Source organism: Orycteropus afer, unplaced genomic scaffold (genome assembly GCF_000298275.1).
Source record: "Orycteropus afer afer isolate SDZICR_OR568_19922 unplaced genomic scaffold, OryAfe1.0 scaffold00114, whole genome shotgun sequence".
NCBI classification, from domain to species: domain Eukaryota; kingdom Metazoa; phylum Chordata; class Mammalia; order Tubulidentata; family Orycteropodidae; genus Orycteropus; species Orycteropus afer.
In genome coordinates this window covers 6,852,064-6,873,846 of record NW_006921701.1, presented here as the reverse complement: position 1 = coordinate 6,873,846, position 21,783 = coordinate 6,852,064, and the positions used below count along the sequence as shown (strand labels likewise).

The window sequence follows — 21,783 nt, the reverse complement described above, 5'->3', positions numbered from 1 at the left end:
ACTACGGAAATAGATTGCCCCATCTTCCTTCCAAGGAGTGGCTGGTGGGTTTGAACTGCCAGCCTTCTGGTTAGCAGTCAAGTGCCTTAGGCACTATGCTAGCAGAGCTCCCTCCAAGTAAGGTAGTCATAGTAAATACAAATGGTAATAATAGCTGATGTGTATCAAGTGTCTGCTATGTGTGAGGCACTCTACTCAATGCTAAGCATTTATCATCTCATTTAATCAACATCATAATCCCATGAGGCAAGTCTTATCATCACCCCAATTTTGCATATGAAGAAACAACTGTAGTTTGGAAACAATTTGCTAGTTATTTTAGCTGGAAGTGAGTGGGGGAAGAATCTGAACTCAAGAAGTCAGGCTCTGGAATTAAAGGTTTCAAGAGAAAATGAGTCACCTGGGAAATTGGGTGTCAATGAATTGGGAAGAAGGAAATGCTAGGAAGGTTGAAAAATAGAAAATTTAAGAATCTGGAAACTTGGTGTGTTTAATTTAAAAAAGCAAAGATGCAACCAGGATATTTATAATCAGGGGATTTATATTTTTGAACCCGTTCATGTTTTTAGCCCAGAATCTGCTGTTGGCCTCTTCTTGAACAACTTTATCTGCTTAGTACTGTACATACCTGACACAGTGAGTTTTACAGAGAAGTTAGAGACCAAAAGAAAGGAAAGATGGGACATTTTTGCCTTAGAGATGGGTTGTCTTGCTACTTCCTTTCTTTCTGACCCCCATTCCCATCCCCCGAATCTGGAAAATCCTACTGCTTTTTAACATCTACCACCAGACTTCTACTTGGAAAGTTATGCTTAACTGCTTGGGAAAAAATGGGTTTTGATGTCAGCAAGACCCTAGATCAAATTCTGATATTGATACTTCCTAGGTCTATTAGTTTCCTAGGACTGCTGTGACAAAGTACCACAAAGTGAGTAGTTTAAAATGACATTTCCTCTCTACTATGATGTGTATGTATTGCTGAACAAAATAAGCCAGTGTTGATAATGACACTCCCTCCATTGCCAAAATCTCAACTGGAGCTGTTTCTACTGCTCCGTTAAAGATGTGGTGGGTGAAAGCTCCGTGGTCTATTTCAGGTCAGTTCTGGGATAAAAAAAAAAGAAAAGAAAAGAAAGGTGTGGGCTGGGAGCAAGAATTAAAAAAAAAAAAAGAATATGAAATAAGGAGCCTGGGTGTTGCAGTCAGTCTGCGGTCAACTGCTAACAGAACAGTTATTGGTTCAAACTACTCACTGGCTCTGCAGAAGAGAGACTTGGTAATCTGCTTCCATAAAGATTACTAGCAAGAAAATCCTGTGGAGCAGCTCTACTCTGTAACACATTGGGTCACTGTGGGTCAGGGGCTGACTTGAAGACAGCTAATAATAATAACAGGCTTGAGATGCTTGGTCACTGGTCCTTCCCTTCTGATTAGCCTGATTTCCTGGAATTCTACAGCTGACAGAGACAGCAGCTATCCCCCTCCTCCCAACCCCAAACTACTCAATGTTTAGTCTCAAGATGATGTTCTGTTTCCAATTACTGCTGAATAAGGAAGTCATCCACCTTTCTAAAAATACCGCTTTCACTCTGTTACTGTTATTCAGAAAAGCCTTCAGTGATTGTCCATGAACTAGAAATGACACTGGAGTAAGATTTAGACTCTACCTCATCTCTGCCACCTCCCACTCACCACCCTTACTCCTAATTTTGTTATCCCTCTGTCTCACATAAGGTTAGTTGTCCTCCAAATAACTTTCCCCCCCGATGAGGGTTGCTGCTTACTCCTTTCTTCCTCTTTGAAATAATTAGTTCTATGCTCCCTTCAGGGAGCTCTGATGGCATAGTGCCTAAGGCATTTGACTGCTAACCAGAAGGGTGGTGGTTCAAACCCACCAGCCACTCCTTGGAAGAAAGATTGGGCAATCTACTTCCCTAGAGATACCACCTCAGTAACCCAAGGAGGGGTTGCAATGAGCTGGAAACACCTTGACAGTAGTGAGTATAGTTTTTTGGTTTTTATGCTCTTTTCAAGGAGTTCTGATGGCGTAGTGAATAAGGCATTTGGCTGCCAACTAGAATGTCAGCAGTTCAAACTCACCAGCTGCTCAGTGGAAGGAAGATGGGGCTTTACTTCCATAAAGCCTCAGAAACCCAGTGAGGGTCGCTATGAGTTAGAACTGACTCCATAACAGTGAGTTTGGTTTGGTTTCGATATGCTCCCTTCACCCTTTTAATGTGTTATTTTAATCCCACCTGAGCTGTAAGATCTAGGTTAAGTCTTTTCCCTCCATGAAATCTTCCCCATACATCTCCCTTTATACTTCTCCAAAGCCTGTCTCCAGCATGGCTGTCAAGGGAGCTTCCTCATCACAGCCATGGAATCTCTCCTTGAGAGAGCTTTCTGTCTCTCCATGGGAGGTCTTGGAGAACTGTGTTATGCTGGCTGTGGCCATAGGGTAAGGCAGGGCCCAGAACCATGCAGCTCTAACCATCAAGATACTCCATCTGCTCTATAAAGGGTAACTACAATTGTTTTGTTCATGGAAGGTAAAAACCAGTTGCTGTCAAGTTGATTCTGACTCATGGCTCCACAGGTTTTCAATGAGTGATACTATGGAAGTAGATCCTCAGGGCTTTCTTCTGAGATGCCTCTGGGTGGACTCAAGTCTCCAATCTTTTGACTAGCAGCTGAGCAGGTTAACCATTTGCTCTGCCCAGAGACTCTGTGTGATGTAACTCCATCAAAGTGCAGCTGGCTCCACTTGAGAACTCTATTGAGGAAACCCTTGTTTTAACTCCTTTTTCTTGGCCCTCATAATAAGAGAGTAGAGGGAAAGAGATTCACATGATAACACAGCAGCCCTAAGTGCCAGGCACCATACTAGGCACTATAAGTGAATGACCTTACTGAATTCTTGCAGCAGCCTGATGTGGTTAGTACTATTATTAAACCTATTCATAGCTGAAGAAAGAGCAGCTCAGAGAGATTAAATAACTTGTCCAATGTCCAAGTATGTACTAAAGTTTGATTTGAACCTAATTGTGTCTGACTCCAAAGCCTGTGCCTTTTTTTTTTTTTTTAATCTTTTCTCAAAGTATGATCCCTGGACCAGCAGATCAGCATCTACTGGAACTTTGCTAGAAATGTAAGTTCTTGGGCTCCACTCAAGTCTTACTGAATCAGACACTGAGGTGATGGGGCTCAGTGATCTAAGCTTTTACAAGCTCTCCTGGTGGTCTGCTGCATGCTCAAGTTTGAGTACTACTGCTCCATGCCATACCTTCCTACAAGAAGATCTCCTCATAACTCAGCCTAGAACTCATACTAACACAGGGACATTCCAGGAATATACTGGTCAGGTGTGAACCCCAGACCATGCCATTGTCCCACCTGACATTTCTGACCCTTATGGTTTCTCATCAAGCCAACCTGGCAGCTTTAAATTTGTCTGTAGGTTTATAGGGTAGACAGAGGAAATTTTCAAAAAGAAAAAGGAAAATCTTCAAGTCTTTCTTAATCAAGTTCTCTCACAATCTAATTGTTTTTGTTTTATTTGCCCTGTGCTTATGTTGACCACCCATAGTCACTTTCCACTGGTTAATATATTCATGGTCATTCCTTCAATAATTTATTCCACAAACATTTGCTGAGTACCAAGCAGGTGACAAGCACTGAACAAGGTGCTGATATTTGAACAGTGAGTTAGAGACAAACCTAATCAGCCTTTTCAGAGTGTACAGGCCATCACCAAAAAGTGTGAAAAGTGCTGCTTGGGCATGGGAGGAGACACCTTGGGAGTACAGAGCCGAGGCCTCTCTCCCAGACTTGTAGAATCAGGGAAGACTTATTGACAGAGGTAAGGTTTAAGTTGAGGGGCTAAAGAATGAATACTATTTAACCCAATTAAGGGAATTGTATTGGTCAGAGTTCTCCAGAGAAACAGAAAAAAATCAATAAACCAATTGGAGTCAAGTCAATTCCAACTCTTGGAGTCTCTATGTGTCCAAGTAGACTGTGTTCCATAAGGTTTTCAATGGCTGATTTTTCAGAATGCCAGGACATTTTCTTCCAAGGCACCTCTGGGTGCACTCCAACTTCCAACCTTTTGGTTAGCAGCCAACTGGGTTAAATGTTTATATCACCTGAGAGTGCAATAGAGAGAAAGAATTTAAGGAATTGGCTCACAAGGTTGTGCAGGCTGGCAAATCTGAAGTTTGTGGGGCAGGCCCACGCTGGGAACTGAAACAAGAGGTGGTGGTGTAGTCATGAGTCTGAAAGCCAAACAATAAGCTGGCAGGCTGAAAACACCCACAGGAAATCTGTTACAATCTCGAGGCACAATTCCTTCTCCCGGAAACCTTTGTTTTGCTCTTAAGGACTTCAACTGATTGGATGGGGGTAATCTCCATTACTTACAGTCAACTGGTTGTAAATATTAACCAATCAACAAAACACCTTCACAACAACATCTGGACTGGTGTTTGACTGAACAACTGGTCACCATAAGCTAGATAAATTGATACATAAGATTAATCATCATAGGAGAGCTGGTGGCTGGTGATATAGAAAAATGTTCTGAGAAATACACACATGTAAACCCAGAGGAGAGAGAGAGACTAGCACAGGAAGGACTGAAAGGAGTTCACATGGCTGAAACCCTGAGTGTAATGTGGGGCATGAAGGAAGATGAGTTAAGAGAGAAAGGTAGAAGACAGAGCTGGCAGACCTGGTAGATCTAGTTATAACAATTGAACTGAATTCTTAGGAAAATGGAAAAACATTTTAAACAAAGAAGTGGCATGAAAAAGAAGTGTATTAGAAAGGTTGTGTCATACCAATATGGGCTTATTTTAATGTATTTTATTATTGTTGTTGTTGAATGTGTTATCACTGTCAGTGGACTGTAAGTTCTTGAGTGGTCTTTAGCCATTTTTCTTTTCTATCTCTCCCAAGGTGACTATTGCAGTCCCTGCGTCACTCCTGTCAGGCTAGTAAGAACTCAGGCTCTTCCTGTGAGCTCTCCACCAGAGTCAGGCAGGGGGCAGGCAATATGTTTTGCTCATTTGCATTGATTTTATTATCATTCCTCAGAGACCTGAACTGACTTCAGCATTGTCTCCTGGCTCTTGGTTTCAGGGTGCCTGTCCTTGCTGGTGACAGTCCAACACACAGAGCGCTATGTCACCCTGTTTGCTTCGGTTGTCCTCAAATGTGACTACACCACCTCTGCCCAGCTCCAGGATGTGGTGGTGACATGGCGTTTCAAGTCCTTCTGCAAGGACCCCATCTTTGACTACTACTCTGCATGTAAGTGTCCCCCTGCCCCTATTCTCCCTGGGTAACAGGCACCTCTGTGAAGTATTTGCTGCTTTAGGGATTAGAAATTATGCAAATTTACAAATTCTTACAGTGGAAGAAGCCAGAGATTACCTAGTGCAGTTCCCCCGTTTTATGGATAAACAAACTAAGTCTCAGGCAGATGCAATGACTTGTTTAAGGTTACATACTATTTCATTTATTTCAAAATGTATATCGCACCTTGTTCTAAAATGCAGCTCTGGTGGTGCTGTGGTTAAAGCATTCAGCTGCTAACCAAAAAGTCAGCAGTTTGAACTCACCAGCCTTCCCCATAGGAGGGAGAAAGATGAGACAGTCTGCTTCCATAAAGATTTACAGCCGTGGAAACCCTATGGGGCAGTTCTATTCTGTCCTGTAGGGTTGGTATGAGTCAGAATCAACTCAGTGGCAGTGAGTTTGGTGGATTTTTGTTGTTGTTGTTGTAAAATGTTTTAAAGAAGTTCAGACATTTAAGTAAAAGGCAGAGTAATTCCTGCCTCTGTTCCTTGTTCCACATCAGCATGCTGAGATGATGAGGCAGACCCATCACCCTCACCATCTTAGACAGTCAACAAGAACAGACTCCAGTGCTCCTCAGGATACATGGGACCTTAGTAGTCATTGGTGAAACCTCCCACCCAAGGCCAGCTTTCCTCTACAAACAGCCTTCCTGATAGATAGCCATCCTCGCTGTCCCACTGGCAGCATGCTTCTTTCCTTGTTGTTGTTGTTATGTGCCATGAGTCAGACCCGACTTATAGCGACCCCTCCTTGGGTTTCCGAGGCAGTATCACTAGGGAAGTAGATTGCCCCATCTTCCTTCCAAGTAGTGGCTGGTGAGTTTGAACTGCCAGCCTTCTGGTTAACAGTCAAGTAAGTGCCTTATGCACTACGCTACCAGAGCTCTTCTTTCCTTAGTGCTAAACAACTCAACTTTAGTTTAGCCAAGCCCTGCCTCTCAGTCATGACTTCCCCACTCATCACAGTTCTACTGTCTGGAGCTGAAGCTCTTCTCCAGCCACCTCCTCTGCCATCTTTCAAAGAAGAATGGAATCTAGAACCTCACAGTCAACCTGAAGACAATTAACCTGTTAGAAATTTCGAGAAAAGAAATAGACACTGTGTTCATAGTCAGGAAGTGAGCTTCATTCATGAGATGAGGGAAAGGAAGCGGGAGGCATCAACTTAACCTTTTTTAGATCTGGGCTAAGGTCTAACAGAGTGTTTTGAGTAGAACCACAAAGGCTGAGCCTCTTAGCCACCTACTGAGGTTGACATGGCCTCACAAGACCCCTCTTTAATTGAAGCACTGTTTTCTGGGGGTTATTCTTCAAATGCCTGGGTTAGTCTGCCATTGCACATTTAACAGCTTTCACACCTTATATTATAAAAGCAAGTGGATGAATTCCTTGGGAGATGAGGTTAGGGTGACTCAGAAGATGAGGCAAGAGAAGTTCGGATAGGAGACAGAGGGAGTCAGCCAGGATTTGGAAATGATGACCCATGGTGGGGGATTCTGAAGTCTTATCTCTCAAAGTGTAGTCCTTAGACCTATAGCACTGGCATCACCTGAGAGTTTATTAAAAATGCAGTATCTCAGATCCCTCTCCAGACGTGCAAATCAGAATCTGCATGTTTAACAAGTTGCCCAGGATATTTGTGGGTTCAGTAAAAGTTGACAAACTTTACTGCTCCAGGCAACAGTGAGGGCTCCTTTCTTAATGGAAACCCTCTATTGCTGTGTGCCTCAAGTGTGTCTTCTCTTCTCAGCATACCAGGCAGCTTTATCCTTGGGCCAGGACCCATCCAATGACTGTAATGACAACCAGCGAGAGGTACGCATTGTGGCCCAGCGGCGGGGACAGAATGAGCCTGTTCTGGGGGTGGATTACCGGCAGCGCAAGATCACCATCCAGAACCGTGAGTGCTGGTAGAAACAGCAAGCAAACTGGAGGTGGGAGGGAAATGCACACAGGCCTGGCAGGCTGAATCAGCTTGGGGATTTCCCTTTTTTTCTGCTGCCTAATGGTCGACTTGGTCACTGTCATTGTTTGAGACGAGTGCCTGATTCACAGAATATGCTGTGCCACCTGAAGTTTTTCCCCTGGATATATGCTGTATAGACCAGGGGATGTCCTACAGCTTTGGCTACGATCTGACAGTGGGTGGTTTCCCACTGAGATTTGCTTGCCTGAGATTCCTTGAGGGCTAAGATACATACAGATCAGGCTCCTTTGATTCCTTCCCTGATTGCTCTCAGGGCCTGCTCAAACCCCACCCCTTTGAGTTCCTTTCTGGTTGCTCCTGTTGACCAGATCCAGGGAAACGGGCTTTCATAATGATCACCACAAGTTCACAGATCTCCATTGACAGAGGAAAGAACACCGGGATTGGTTAGATCCCTAGTGTTTCACTTGCCAACTCAGTAACCAGTAGCAGTTATTTTCTTTGGTCTCTATTTCCTCATCTGTAAAACGAGGATAATGGTATCTGTCTCTCCACACTGAAATGAATAGGAAGTGTGGTGTCTGACAGCTGTGTCTAAAGCATATCTATTTTTTTTGTGTCTGGTATAGGAAGGATTGATTAAAGCCCTGGCTCTAGAGTCAGGCTTGGGTCCCTATTCTGTACTTTCTGGCTGTGTGAACTTGAGCAAATCATTTTTCACCTTTAAGACTCAATTTTTATAAAATAAGACTTGCAGTAGTACTTACCTCATGAGATGGTGGGGTGATTGAATGAGATAGTATGTATAAAGCACTTAGCAAACGGTAAGTGTGCGGTGCATGTTAGTTATGATCACTCAGCACACTTTTAGATGAATGGGTTAGTACTCCACATTCCTATCTTGTATTACAGGATGTCTGCTATGGGTTATAGGTATAGAATTCAGAGTCCATTTTAGATGCTGTAATAAATAAATATTTACTGGTTATAAGGAACAAAATAAAAGAAAGGATAGAATGCACACAGCAGGCCACTCAGCTTGTAACTTGTACACTCAGGCCTGTAACTTCAATGTGAGGAAATTAGTTAATATCTATTATTGTTTAAAGGTAGATCATTTAAAGGGAACCAGCTTGATAGTTACTTCCAACTTGGATCTAACACTTAACTCTGATCCTTTTATATTCAACCCCTGATTTCCCCCTGCCAGCTCTCAAACCCTCAGCCTTAAAACATCTTTCCTCCTCTGTTATCTCCAGGTGCACCATCATGGATTCACCTGAGCCAGCAGGGTTAGCTTTAATCTGCCTCTAAGGTTTACTGTCTTTAATTAAACAAGTCTCCCTTCTAGTTTCTGAAGGATGAGCTCCTCATTGGTGACAGTCTCTGCTCTTCTTCTTCTTCTTCTTCTTTTTTTTTTTTTTATTTTTTTCCTAATTATGAGCTAGACCATACACTATCCTCAATCCCAAAAAGCTTTGGATCAAATCTTGCCTCTTTCTTACTCCCACAGGAAAGCAGTATTCTGTTGGTTCTAATTCCTGCCTCCAGGCTTCCTGAAGCCCTGGGATGTTGACACTTTGATGCCTATGTTTGCATCATTTGAGATGACCCTGTCAAATCAGCTCTTGGATCATTTAAAATAGTAGCATATTGTCAGACCTCCATTACACTGGTATCTGTGAAATACTCTTTACATCTCCAATAAAAATTAGGGTAGACTTACAATACACATCATCTTTGAGGGAAGAATTTCCCCAGAAACATTTTTTCTATTCTTCCAAATCAAGGGAAGCTTGTTTCTGGGAAAAGTAGTGTGTCTGGAAAACCGTGGATAGGAAAAATAACATAGGAATTGACGTAGAAAAGAGAAGGAAACAGAAGTCAAATTTTGCTCCAGTGTTGCGTGACCTCACATTTTTGTTTCATTTCCTTTCTGACCAAAAAAAAAAAAAATTGTAATAATAAAGAATTGCAAATGTCACCCTCAACTGAGCAGGAGCAAGTCTTTAAGAATTGCAGGCTGTCTCCTAGCAGTTGGGGTAAGACAGCAGGGACAGCCATCACACTGAGATGTGGATCGGCCTCAGTGCCACAGAGCAGGTTTTAACCCCTTTCAGGGCAGAGAAGAATCTTGTGCCTTTTCAGGTTCACCACAATGCCTGTCATAGTGCTGCACCCACAGAAGGCCTTTAATAAGCAGTTGTTGAATTTGTGAAATTTGAACTTAAATGCTATCATTTATTTAATTTAATGGGACACAGCACTTGGTGCTCATGAGAACTGAAATTCTTTTCTTAGTTAACATATGCTCTTAAAATATTGGCATTTCATCCTTACTTACTCAAGCTCATTTTATTTGCCTCTTTAAGATCTTGAGTTGCCTTCTTATTGTAGGCTTGTAAGGCTTTGGAGTTTTCCACCCACTTTGAAGAGAACAAAGCTAAATTTAACCTGTAGTAGGTCAAGAGCTGTATCTATTGAACCTCTTAGTGGTTAGGAGAACCAGCCTGGAGGCAGGGGGACATGATTTTGAACCTGACTCTGTTACACATTATCTGTATGTTATTAGGCCAGAATACAGCTTCTTTGAATATTGATTTCTCATCTATAAATGAGACTAATGACCATTTCTCCTGTATCTATTAGGATTAAGTTTGGCTGCAAGTAAATAAAAGCCCCAATCTCAGTGACTTAAACTATAAGGAAGTTTATTTCTCCCTCATGTATAAATTCAGGAGTAGACAGTCCAGAACTAGTGTGGTGATTCTGTTCTGGTAGTCTTCAGAGACTCAGGATCCTTCCAAGTTACCAATGATAATCATCATGGTCCAAGATGGTAGTCATCATATTTGCCTTCCAGATAGCAGAAATATGAAGAGATGAAGAAAGAGCAATTGTGTTCATAGACTGATTTTTAGAAAGTTCCTGGGAGCCATCACATGCTGCTTATATCCCATTGGTTAGAACTAAGTCACATACCTATATGCCCATCTGTGAGTAAGGATGGGAAATAATAGACTTCATAGGTAGTCCCCAACTTATGACATATTAAAATTATGATGAGCCACACTTATGGCCACCTGTTTGAGTTTGTGTGTGTGTGTGTGTACATCTTACCATTAGTGATATGTACCATATGCAATGTTGTTGTTGTACATAGGGTCACTATGAGTTGGAGCTGACTCAATGACACTTAGCAACAACAACACAATGTTGTAGCATGTAGTGTGCTGATATCTGTAATCTGCTGTAAGTTTATATGTAACATTTTCAAAGCCAAAAGACAAATAAAGATTGAATTTATAAAGATAGTGATAATAAAAGTCAATAATAATGAAAACTAAAAAGAAATAAGGTATTCAACTTACATCAATTGATGGGATTGATTTACAACAGGGTCATCTGAATAGAACCCCATTGTAAGTCAGGGACTCCCTGTATTCTGGGTGGTCATGGTCAGAGTTCTGTGACCATGGGAGAAAGGGAGAATAGACACTGGGAGACATCTAGTAATCTCTACCTCACCTACTTAGAGAATCATGATGAGAATTAAATGAGGCAATAGATCCAAAATCCTTACAATTTGCCTGCTAGGGCTCAGTGAATGGTTGGTCCTACCATCATTATGCTGTGTGGAGAAAAAGGAGGGAATCAGAGGAAGGAATCAAGACCATTCTCTGAACCTAGCACTCTAAGATGTGGAAGGACAATGCTGGAGCCTTGAAGCTACCATGAGACAGAAACCACTGCCCTGTCCTCTGGTCGCTGGCACATTCTCCCTTCTTCCTGTGCAGGAGCAGATCTTGTGATTAATGAAGTGATGTGGTGGGACCATGGAGTATATTATTGTACCATTGAAGCACCGGGGGACACATCAGGTGACCCAGATAAGGAGGTGAAGCTCATTGTCCTGCGTAAGTGCTGCTGGAGTTTTCTACCTGGCCATCCCACTGTGACATTTAACATACAGGAAAACTAAAAGCAAGTAAATTCAGGTTATTGTTATTGGATTGCCTCTGAAGCTCTCTTATCAAAACCAAACTTTTTTTTTTTTTTTTTCCCTAGCACATTACTCAATCTTAACCTGTAGGTCAAAGTTCTAGAATGTTAGAGCTAGAAGCATCTCCCTGGATATTTAGTTCAGCTGTGCTTGGCTTCTCCGCTGCAGACTGGCTGACGGTGATCTTCATCATTCTGGGAGCTCTCCTCCTCCTGCTGCTGATTGGAGTGTGCTGGTGCCAGTGCTGTCCTCAGTGTTGCTGCTGCCACATCCGCTGCCCTTGCTGCCCTACTCGCTGCTGTTGCCCTGAGGAAGGTGAGAGACAAAAGAGTGATGAAAGGGGTGGTTGCCAGGACCAAGAGCCCCAAACAAACTGGTTTCATATGCCCAGAGAAAAATCCTGGGTCCTTCCAGGCTCTTCTCCATGCTTTTTCTCCCATCACAGGCTTAGAGGACTTTAACCTTAGCTGTGAAAATGATGCTTGGAGAAGCCGTAGGGCCACATGGAAGGTGGCTGCCCATCTACCTTCTAGGCTTCCAGAAGAGGACTCTTTCAGTTCAGATACTTCTTTTTTTTTTTTTTTTTTACTTTTTCTTATTGTGGCTAAGAAGTTATCCTAACTTTTTCCTCCATTAGCTTTAAATTGAATATGTTGTTGTTGTTGTTGTTATGTGCCGTCGAGTCGGACCCGACTCATAGCGACCCCTCCTTAGGTTGCCGAGGCAGCATCACTACAGAAGTAGATTGCCCCATCTTCCTTCCGAGGAGTGGCTGGTGGGTTTGAACTGCCAGCCTTCTGGTTAGCAGTCAAGTGCTAGGATTTTTTTTTTTAATAACACCTACAGATACATATATAGGAATATCATCCACTAAACCTATATATGCTCATGGGTGTATTCCCATTCACCTGTCCGTACCTGAACTATCTGCCTACGTGTGTATCCTCCCATAGGTTAGTGTGGCTATTATTGCACTTCAGACACTTCTGCCTACTGATGGTATTTCCTTGGTGGTCCTAGTATACCTATGCTCCAGTACTTGCTACTAGCACTGACCTTGAGGTGGATGGAGGGAATGATTTGAATGTAGCAATGAGAGAGAAGGTAACTCCTTCGGGGTGACTTGAAAAGAACAGATCAGAGAACAGTGGTAAAGCAGTGATTCTCAAACTTAAGCTCACATCAGAACCACATGGAGAGTTTGTTAAAACTTAATTGCTGGCCCCACCAACAAGGTTTCTGACTCAGTTGGTCTAGGGTGGGGCCTGAGGATTTGCCTTTCTCCAAAATTCCCAGGTGACACTAATGCTGCTGGTCTGGGGATCATGTTCTAAGAACCCCTGTGCTAAAGGAAGGAAAGAGAGCAGAAGACCTCACTCTTAATATGATCTTTCTTTGGGCTGAAATTTGACCCCTTACAACAGAATTGTGACATGTCTTAGAACAATTGGCTACAGAATGCAAACGAATAAAAAACTATTCTATTAAAATTTTCCTAGTAAATAGATGAAGAAGTAGAATCAACTGCTCTAAATGGAAGTAGTTTATTTTTGTTTTTAATAACATTTACTTTTCCTAATAATATAAAACACTGCACTGTAGAAAATTTGAAAAATACAGGAAAATGTAAAGACTAATCTGAGCATCCAGATGTAACCACTCACATCATTTTGGCCCATTTGAAAGGAAACTTTTTAAATGAAAAATAAGGAATTATCTCCTAAGATAGAAACAAAACCTACAAAATCTACAGTGTTAAGAAGGTCATTGGTCTGAGTTTGGTGTCCTAAGGTCACTGTTTTACAGGAAAAAGGAACTAACTTTTATTGGCTGTCTACTATGTGGAAGCCCTTTTCATGTATTTCCTCAGTGAATCCTCACAACTACCCTATAAGGCAGGTCTCATCCCTATTCAACAAATAAGGAGACTGAGGGTCAGAGATGTCACACAGCTAGTAAGTGGCAGCAACAGTGCAGTATTTTAATCCAAATTCATCTGACTTGTGAGTGACTGTTTCCCACAGCAGGGCCCCATCACGACCTGTGTATGCAGATCACTGTAGGATTAGCTGAGATACAAACTTCTTAAAGAGAGAGAAAATGGCAAAAAAAACAAGTATGGGGCTGTGGGGCTCCTTACCTTTGAGGAACCTCAGAGAGAGGTGCTATGGAGAAGTCACTGTTGCTCAAGTAGTACTATGTAGAATAAAATGAGAAAAACCCTCAAAAGATGCCATCTTAGAATCTCTAGATCAGTGGGGTGCTAAAAATAGGCAGGACTAGAGACAAGGCCAGCATGTATGATAAAGAAATCTGTCACCTAGCTCATAAACAGAGGCTCTAGGGAGAGTGGTTTCTCCTAAGTGGTTACAATTCATTTAGAAGAACTAGTAAAACAAAGAAATAGATGCCACAGATAAAAACCCTGGGATTTGAGCAGATGAGGTCACTTTCAAAGTGAGTCACTAGGGCAGATGGTCCTGAGAAGTTTGGTGACAGGAGGAGATTGCATGGAGGGGGTAGGAGTTGTTAAGAAAAGCTCTTTCGTGGAGGGTTGTTTGATTTTTAAAATCAGAACCCTATGCATATTTATAGGCAATGATCCAAGATCAATAGAAAGTGAGTAAAGTGAAGCATTAAGAAATGAGGTCATCAGTGAAGACTGATGGAGCCTGTAGGAGTGATACCAGGTTTACAGTGAAAGTACTGGCTTTGAAAAGGAAAGGAAAAGGCAACCGGACCTCTGTCCAGGGAAAGGAAGTCATTAAAATGTGGAGGATGGTTAAGTTATAATGGAGGAAGCTGAGGGAGCTCACACCAGCCTGTCTCAATTTCAGTAAACTAAAATTCTAGACCCAGAAGGGAGCTTTGAGAATGATGTTCAGTGGTTCTTGAAATTCTTTGACCACAACCCAGCACCCAGGTTGTTCCCACTTTTCAATGAGATTTAATAAAGGGCTCTACATACGTATCAGTTGCCATCAAGTCAATTCTGACTTGTGGAGACCCCGTGGTGTCAGAGTAGAACTGTGCTCCTTAGGGTTTTCAGTGGCTGGTTTTTTTAAAGTAGATCTCTGGGTCTTTCTTCCAGGCACATCTGGGTGGACCCAGGGACTAAAGGACTATAGAGGGGTTAAAAAATTACACCAAATTTCAGTAACTCTTGAGAATTCACTTTCAAAAACCAAACCAAACCCACTGCCATGGAGTCAGATCCGACTCATAGCAACCCCTCCTTGGGTTTCCAAGGTGGTATCACTATGGAAGTAGATTGACCAACCTTCCTTCTGAGAAGTGGCTGGTGGGTTTGAACTGCCAGCCTCCTGGTTAGCACTCACATGCCTTAGGCACTATGCCACCAGAGCTCCCAAGAATTCACTTAGTGCTAGTAAACAAGCCACAATGGAACTGAGAGGTGAAAGTTTTTAAATTGTGCCTCATTTCTCTGTGAGAAGTGAAGAAACAGCTTTCATCTGTCGATCATCACTAGCTTTCCTCCCCAGAGAATTCGCTAGGCTCACCCTGCCATGGACTGCAGGCCACAACTAAGACTCTCTGATCTACTCCTACCTTTCATGGCTGAGGGAAATAAGGCCCAGAGAAACTTTTTGCACAATTACCCAGCTTGTTAGTGGTGACTCCTAACATGACTAGACTCAGGGCTGTTGACTCCATGACCAGGGCTAGTTGTTCTTCTTCAGCAAAGATGATGTCATCAGCTGAAAGTTCACGGTGCGGGGAGACCTGAGAAGTAGGGAAACCTTAAACTGCTGTTTTAAAGGAGGGAAAGCAAGGTCACTGAAGATCAATCAAAGATGCCCTTATTGGAAGGAAGGTTATTTGAGGTAGGTGGCCTGAATGTTAAGTCACGGCTGGCAGCTGAGGGCCAGTAGTGGAGGAAGCATTTGCTAGTGGTTTCCTAAGGCTGAGAAATGGCAAAAGTTCAAAGGAGCATGGTATTCTAGAAAGCTCCTGAGGATATCACTGAATTGGCTGGTCTGTAAAGTTAGAGGAGACTGATAGTATGAGGAAAAGGGAAGTCAAAAGGACGGTAAAGGACAAGCTCTGTAAAAGTAGAAGGGACTCCCCAGAGGTATGAAGGAGGCTGGAGATGAAAGCTCTATAACGAGGCCTGATTAAGATCTCCTAACTGTTCCTTATCATTAAAAATCAAGTGAGAAGCCCCCCGCCCCCCCAAAAAAAGAGTAGAAGGGAATGGTGGGGTATGGTAATCATAATGGGCAACTACAGTTAGACCAGCTCTGCATGGTGATGGGCACAGATGATGCTGTCGACAGAAGAGGTGCGGGGGTTTTAGGTGCAGGTCTCTGAAGAGTGTGAGAAAAGGTGTTGAGGGTAATTTTTGTCACAAAGGGGAGATCTTAAAGAACATGCCCTTGAGTTTTTGGTTTTTTTCAGAAATGAAGATGAATATGCCTTTGTTGGTTTAGTTTCCAAATATGTGCTTTTGTCTCCTCCTATGGGAGCTTAATGGCAAAAGAAGTGATTTATTATAACAATGAGAGCCACTATCTATTAGCTGTCACATATTAGGAATTTCATGTGTTTTATCTCATTTAACTTCAGCAACCTGGTGAAACAGGTATTATTTCTCCAAGCTCACAGATGAGAAGACCAGGGCTTAGAGACTGAAAACTCACTCAAAGTCACATAGCTAGTACATAGAGTGTTCAAGCTGAAGTCCAGCTGACCCTCAAAGCCTGTATTTAAGGAGAGACCTATTCCCCAGGACCACATTTCTCAAAGTATTGTTGAGAATACTACAAGTTGACTTCCTGCATTAACATGAGGAAGCCTGTTAAAAATACCAGTTTTCTCATCTAGCATTAGACCTACTATAAGAGAGTCTTTGGGTGTGAGCCCCTGGAATCTGTATTTTTAACAACCTCATAAAAGGTGATAAGGCAAGCTTTACTCTATTGAGATTCAGAGATGACTTATTGGGAGTCTTTTGAAGCTCTCTTACTTTATCAGTGTTTCTTATTTTCATTACCTGTCTGATTCTACATTAGATGAGCAACAGAAACCCTAAGATAGTCCAGACCTCTCCTTGGGACTGTTTCAGGAACAGGAAGGCAAGAGAGAAGCCTGAAGACTCTATTTGCAGTTGCATCCAATCAGTGCTAGTGCATCAAGGAAGGGAAAGACCAAGGGGAAAATATTGTTGTAGCCAAGAAGAGAGCATGTGGGTTAATCTCTGGAGTGTGGGGGGAAGTGCAGGGAAATGACAGGAAAGCTAACAGAGGACCTGGAAAGATATCCAGGGAGTTATCTGTGCAAAGGGTCCTATTTAAGAAAAAAAGATCTGTTGAGGAGCATGGAGAAAGTCCAATTCTCCCTTTCTCCTCTCCTGAATTGAAGGAATAGGAGAAGGAAGTGGCCAAAAAGGAAAATAGTACTTTCTAGAAGAAGCCAGGATTTAATTCATAGTTGGGGAGGGAGGTTTGAGTAAAGTTGTCACAGTAGAATCAGTTGACCCTAGGCCTTCAAGACAGAGACTAAACTGGAATAGGTTTGGAAAGATAAGGAGGTGAGTTGAAGAGAAACTGAGGAGGTACCCCTGGGGAAGGTTTTTTGCTTCCTCACAGAAATAAAGGAATTGGGGACTTGGTATGGTAGAAAAGTACAGGCTTGGGTGTCAGAGAGATGCAGGTTCACACCCTGGCTCTACCTGTTACTACCTGGGAGTCCTTGGGCTGTGAAGGTAACCTCTGAGCCCCAGCATCCTCATCTGACTCCCACATTAAGAGATTTCTCAGAGGATTTGTTAAACACATTACTGTCCAGTCATTTGGACTCATAGCAACCTTGTAGGCGCAGTGGCGTCATTAGGAAGGTGAGGAGGGTTGCTGACTGTATCCCCTGGCACTGTTAGATGGGGTGACACCAAAATGACCCCAATGTTGGTGATGGTAGCAGCAGTGGATAGGCCAGCACTGCAAGAGAAGGGGCTGCCAAGGCAGTGGCACCTCTAGGTTGGTGTCACTCATTACACAGTGTGGTAACTTGTCACCTCACCCCCCACCTTGGGCAGAGAGAAGGGTCTTTGCCTTGGGTGGGAGTGTAGGGAGAGGGGTTTGCTGGCCACTCCCACCCATAGGGGGAGGGTGATGAGTGTGACACCAAGTTACCACAATGGGTGTCACCAACCCTAGTGACACTATTGTGTGGTAATCTGCTTCCATAAAAATTACAGCCTTGGAAACCCTATAGGGCAGTTTTACTCTGTTCTATAAGGTCGTAATGAGTGTAATCACCTTAATGGCAATTGGAGTGGGGCACCAAGAGTGTGGGAGTGCCAGGTTGACAGCTGCCCTTGTTCACAACCTGAGGCAGCCACTTCCTGTATTTCCTACTGGCATGAACAGGCAGAGAGACCTTGGGAGACAGGTGAACAAAAACAACGAAATGCTTTATTTTAAACAACTGAATGCTTTTGAATTTGCACTCACTTTTATTGGGTGAGTCGTATGCTGTAGACCAGCTGCATGTAGGAAGCTAGAGTGACATTGTGATCAATCACTCCTGATGCTTTTCTATAATCTTTTCTTTGTCCTGAGAGGAAATAGTATTTCTCTTCCCCCTTCCCTGCCCCCTCACCTCACTACTTAAGGATTTCTTCCTACTTAGGGAAAACCCAATAAGGTGAGAGAGGATGGAGAAGAATTCACTGGAATCCACTTCAGCTTTTTGCATTCCCTCTCTCTTCCCATAGGTTTTCTCCCACCCACAGCTGGTGTACAAGCCAAAAACCCACTCTTCAGACCTCCTCCCTTTACCAGTAATTCTGCCCATTGACCTTCAACATCCATGTCCTTCCCTTTTTTTCTTCCACTCTGAGCAGGCATCCCTGAGCATCTCTGACAGGCCCCCAAAAGCCCCCGGTCTCTGACTCACAGAATTTCTGGACTCTTTGCATCTGTACTTTCTATTTCTAGCCAGTGGCAGAGATTTCATTGCTAGCATCCATGTAGCTACCTATACATTTTAGGTGACCTTAGGAGTAGATAGAATGATACTGTGTTCTGAGGCTAAGAAGTCAAATTTGAAGAATATACTTTCTCGGGGTGGAGGAGTTGCAATTTTACCTAGGAATTTTATTCTAAGCTCCTTTCCAAAAGAACAGTTGATTTACTACTCCCTTAACTTTTCACTCCTATGCTCTGGGCCATACAAGTGGTTAATGTATTCAGCTGCTAACCGAAAGGTTGGAGTTTCGAATCCACCCAGAAGCACCTCAGAAGAAAGGCCTGGTGATCTACTTTTGAAAAAATCACCCATTGAATACCCTATGGAGAACAGTTCTACTCTGTCAAACATGAGCTTTCCATGAGTCAGAATCAACTCTATGATAACTGGTTTAAGACAAGTCATAATGGATTTGGAAGAGAGAAGCTGGTTCTTGGCAAGGTTGCTAGATGGAGAGAAGTGAAGTGGGAGCTGTGGGGCCTGCCCTGGCTGAGGGTCTGCATTTCTCCTTCTTCTCCTGCAGCCCTGGCCCGCCACCGCTACATGAAGCAGGCTCAGGCCCTAGTCCCTCAGATGATGGAAAAACCCCTGTACTGGGGGGCGGACAGGAGCTCCCAGCTTTCATCTTACCCAATGCACCCGCTGCTGCAGCGAGGTAAACCTTGCCAGAAGTTTGAGGTTGGGAGGTCAGAGGGCAAGGGTAGGAGCATGAGCTGATCAGGATCTCCATGATCAATATGGTGAGTACTTCTGTGACTGATGGAAGGGGTGGATTCAAGCTAAATGATGTGACTTTCAGTGCCCTGATTTCCTTGGAGCGTTGTTTTGGATCAGCAGTTCTGCATATTCTTATCCTTCTTCCCATTCAGATTTGTCCCTGCGGTCCAGCCTTCCACAGATGCCAATGACCCAGACTGCTACCTACCCTCCCATTGCCAATGGCATCCTAGAGTATTTGGAGAAGGAGCTGAGGAACCTCAACCCTGCTCAGCCTCTGCCTCCTGACCTCAAAGCCAGATCTGGCCATCCCTGCAGCATGCTGTCCTCCCTGAGCTCCGAGGTCATGGAACGCAGAATCATCCGCCTGCCCCCACTGGTCAAGGACCTACCATCCTCAGGGAGGACCAGTGACTCCTCACACCCGCAGCGGCACACCCACGTTCCCTCAGGTCCCTGGGATCTGAGGGAGGAGAGAAGGCAGCACCACTACTCTGATTGCCATCAGGAGCCCCAGGACCCTTGGCGAAAGCCTTGGGCACTGGAGCAAAGGGAGCAGGACCACTCCAGGAGTGGGAGGCACCATAGGTCTAGATTGAATGGCTCACCTACACCCTGGTCAGACAGGGACAGCCTCAGTGATGGCCCCTCGTCCAGTGAGTGGCGTTGGCATTATAATCGCCCTCCTCCCAGGAGCTACCGTCCAGAGACTCACCACAGGCCCAGCCCTCGGGAGAGTGCCCAGAGGCACAGGAGACGCAGGCATCGTAGCTACTCCCCTCCTCTGCCCTCTGGGCTCAGTTCTTGGAGCTCTGAGGAGGAGAAGGAAAGGCAGCCCTGGAGGAGCTCGGGTGCCCATCGCCGCCACTCGCACTCCCCAAAGTGGCCTGAGGAGAAGCCACCCAGCTACCGCTCGCTGGATGTCATTCCAGGCAAGAATGACAGGAAAAAAGGGAATATGGAGAGGCGTTCGGTGAGCCTGGGGCATGCTGCTGAGGGTCGGGTGTGGGCAGAAAGGACCCTCCATGGCTGACACAGACCTGATCATATGCCACCACTGAGGGTACCTCCTCCCTGTTTTGCACAAACTGCCTAATGGACGTGGTAAGACACCACTTTTAGAACTAGGAGGGACCTAGTGAGTACAGGGTGCTAGTGAGTGCAGAGTTCAGGGATGGGGCTTTGGGTGCTTTAAGGGCCTCATCTTTGGTTTCACTTCCTGGTCCTGTGAGGCAGGTCAAGCAGGCCTCCTTTTCACAGGTGAGGAAACAAGGCTCAGAATGATTGAGTAGCTTGTGAGCAGTAGAGTCAGGAGTCAAATGTAGGCCTTTATTGCCTAGGGCTTTGTCTCCAATCATATTTGCCTTGCTTTACTTAGTAGCTACATTTCCATATCCCAAGTTAGAACACTGCCTGATAGAAGATGTTTATACTACTTCTGGGTATAGCAAACTAGCATGCAAGACCCTGGTGTATGTGAGGACGAGGCCCTCTGAGATCCTCTAGAAAGGAACATTACACTGCCTTAAAAAAATCTTTCAAATATGGGTCAAAACTTAAGGGTGCCAGTGAATACCAATCCTAGCTTACCAGCCTAAAGGGTGACCTAGAAAGACATAGGCTGTTTTAGATCTCTCAAGATAGGCTTTTTAAAAGAAGATGTGATTTCTAAAAGTCATTTTATATTTAATACATCCAAATGCTGGTGTTTCTTCAATGTTGCCACTTTGCAAAGTTATGCTGCCATTGCTTAAAAACATTCATGAACTGCCTTTAGAGTCAACTTACAAGCTACCCTTGAAAATCTATTGCTCTATTTGATCAAAAGTCTTTTCTCTCCACTTCTCTGAGATAGTCAAAGATATATATATATATATATATATATATACACACACACACACACACACACACACACACACACATACACTTATACACACACACAACACACACACAGAGCAGGCTTTGAGGGAAGTTCCCAGAGTACAGGGATATTATACTCACTGCTGTCGGGTCAGATTGACTCATAGTGACCCCTCCTTGGGTTTCTGAGTTCTGAGGTGGTATCTCTACGGAAGTAGATTGCCCAATCTTCCTTCCAAGGATTGGCTGGTGGGTTTGAACAGCCAGCCTTCTGGTTAGCAGTCAAATGACTTAGGCATTACGCCACCAGAGAATTTTAATCTCTCATGGGCCTTGACGGATACAACTCTCAACTGGAAGTAAAAGTTCACTGTGGTTTGTTTGAGAACCAATTTAGGAGAGCCATAGTGCTGCTATACTGCAAGAGCAGAATCTTGGTGAGAGAGTGACTCATGGAGAAAAGTAGTGAAGACCAGCAGATATTTCTGAAATAATCAATAACCAAAAAACCAAACTCACTGCCATCGAGTCAATTCTGACTCATAGTGACCCCCTTTAGGTTTCTGAGGCAGTAAATCTTCACCAAAGTAGATTGCCCAGTCTGTCTTCCTCAGAGTGGCTGCTGAATTTGAACCGCGAACTTTCTGGTTAGCAGTCAACTGCCTTGGGCAGTATGCCACCAGGGTGCCTTTGAAATAATCAATAGCAATTATATTTTATTCTCACAGATGTTTGAGAGAGGCAAAGACCAGTAAATGAAAAGAAAACAAGCATCTTTGCTAAGTGGTTCTGAGCTATGGACTTCTTTTATAACATCTTATTTAATTCTCACAATAGCCCTCTAGGAGCTCTGGTGGTGTAGTGCCTAAGGCATTTGACTGCTAAGCAGAAGGCTGGTGGTTGGAAGGTAAATGGGGCAATCTACT

General features: G+C 43.7%; 1 protein-coding gene across 1 annotated transcript in view; it reads left to right on the top strand.

Moving 5' to 3' along the window:
- Positions 1 to 4,649: 4,649 nt before the first annotated feature.
- The window catches only part of ILDR1 (immunoglobulin like domain containing receptor 1), a 20,623-nt gene continuing 3,489 nt past the window's right edge, over positions 4,650 to 21,783 (top strand). The window contains exons 1-7 of the mRNA XM_042781398.1: positions 4,650 to 4,707; positions 5,140 to 5,310; positions 7,111 to 7,260; positions 11,085 to 11,204; positions 11,459 to 11,605; positions 18,804 to 18,935; positions 19,150 to 19,970. Coding sequence (XP_042637332.1) covers positions 4,650 to 4,707; positions 5,140 to 5,310; positions 7,111 to 7,260; positions 11,085 to 11,204; positions 11,459 to 11,605; positions 18,804 to 18,935; positions 19,150 to 19,970 — 1,599 coding nt within the window. The remainder of the gene's footprint in view (positions 4,708 to 5,139; positions 5,311 to 7,110; positions 7,261 to 11,084; positions 11,205 to 11,458; positions 11,606 to 18,803; positions 18,936 to 19,149; positions 19,971 to 21,783) is intronic.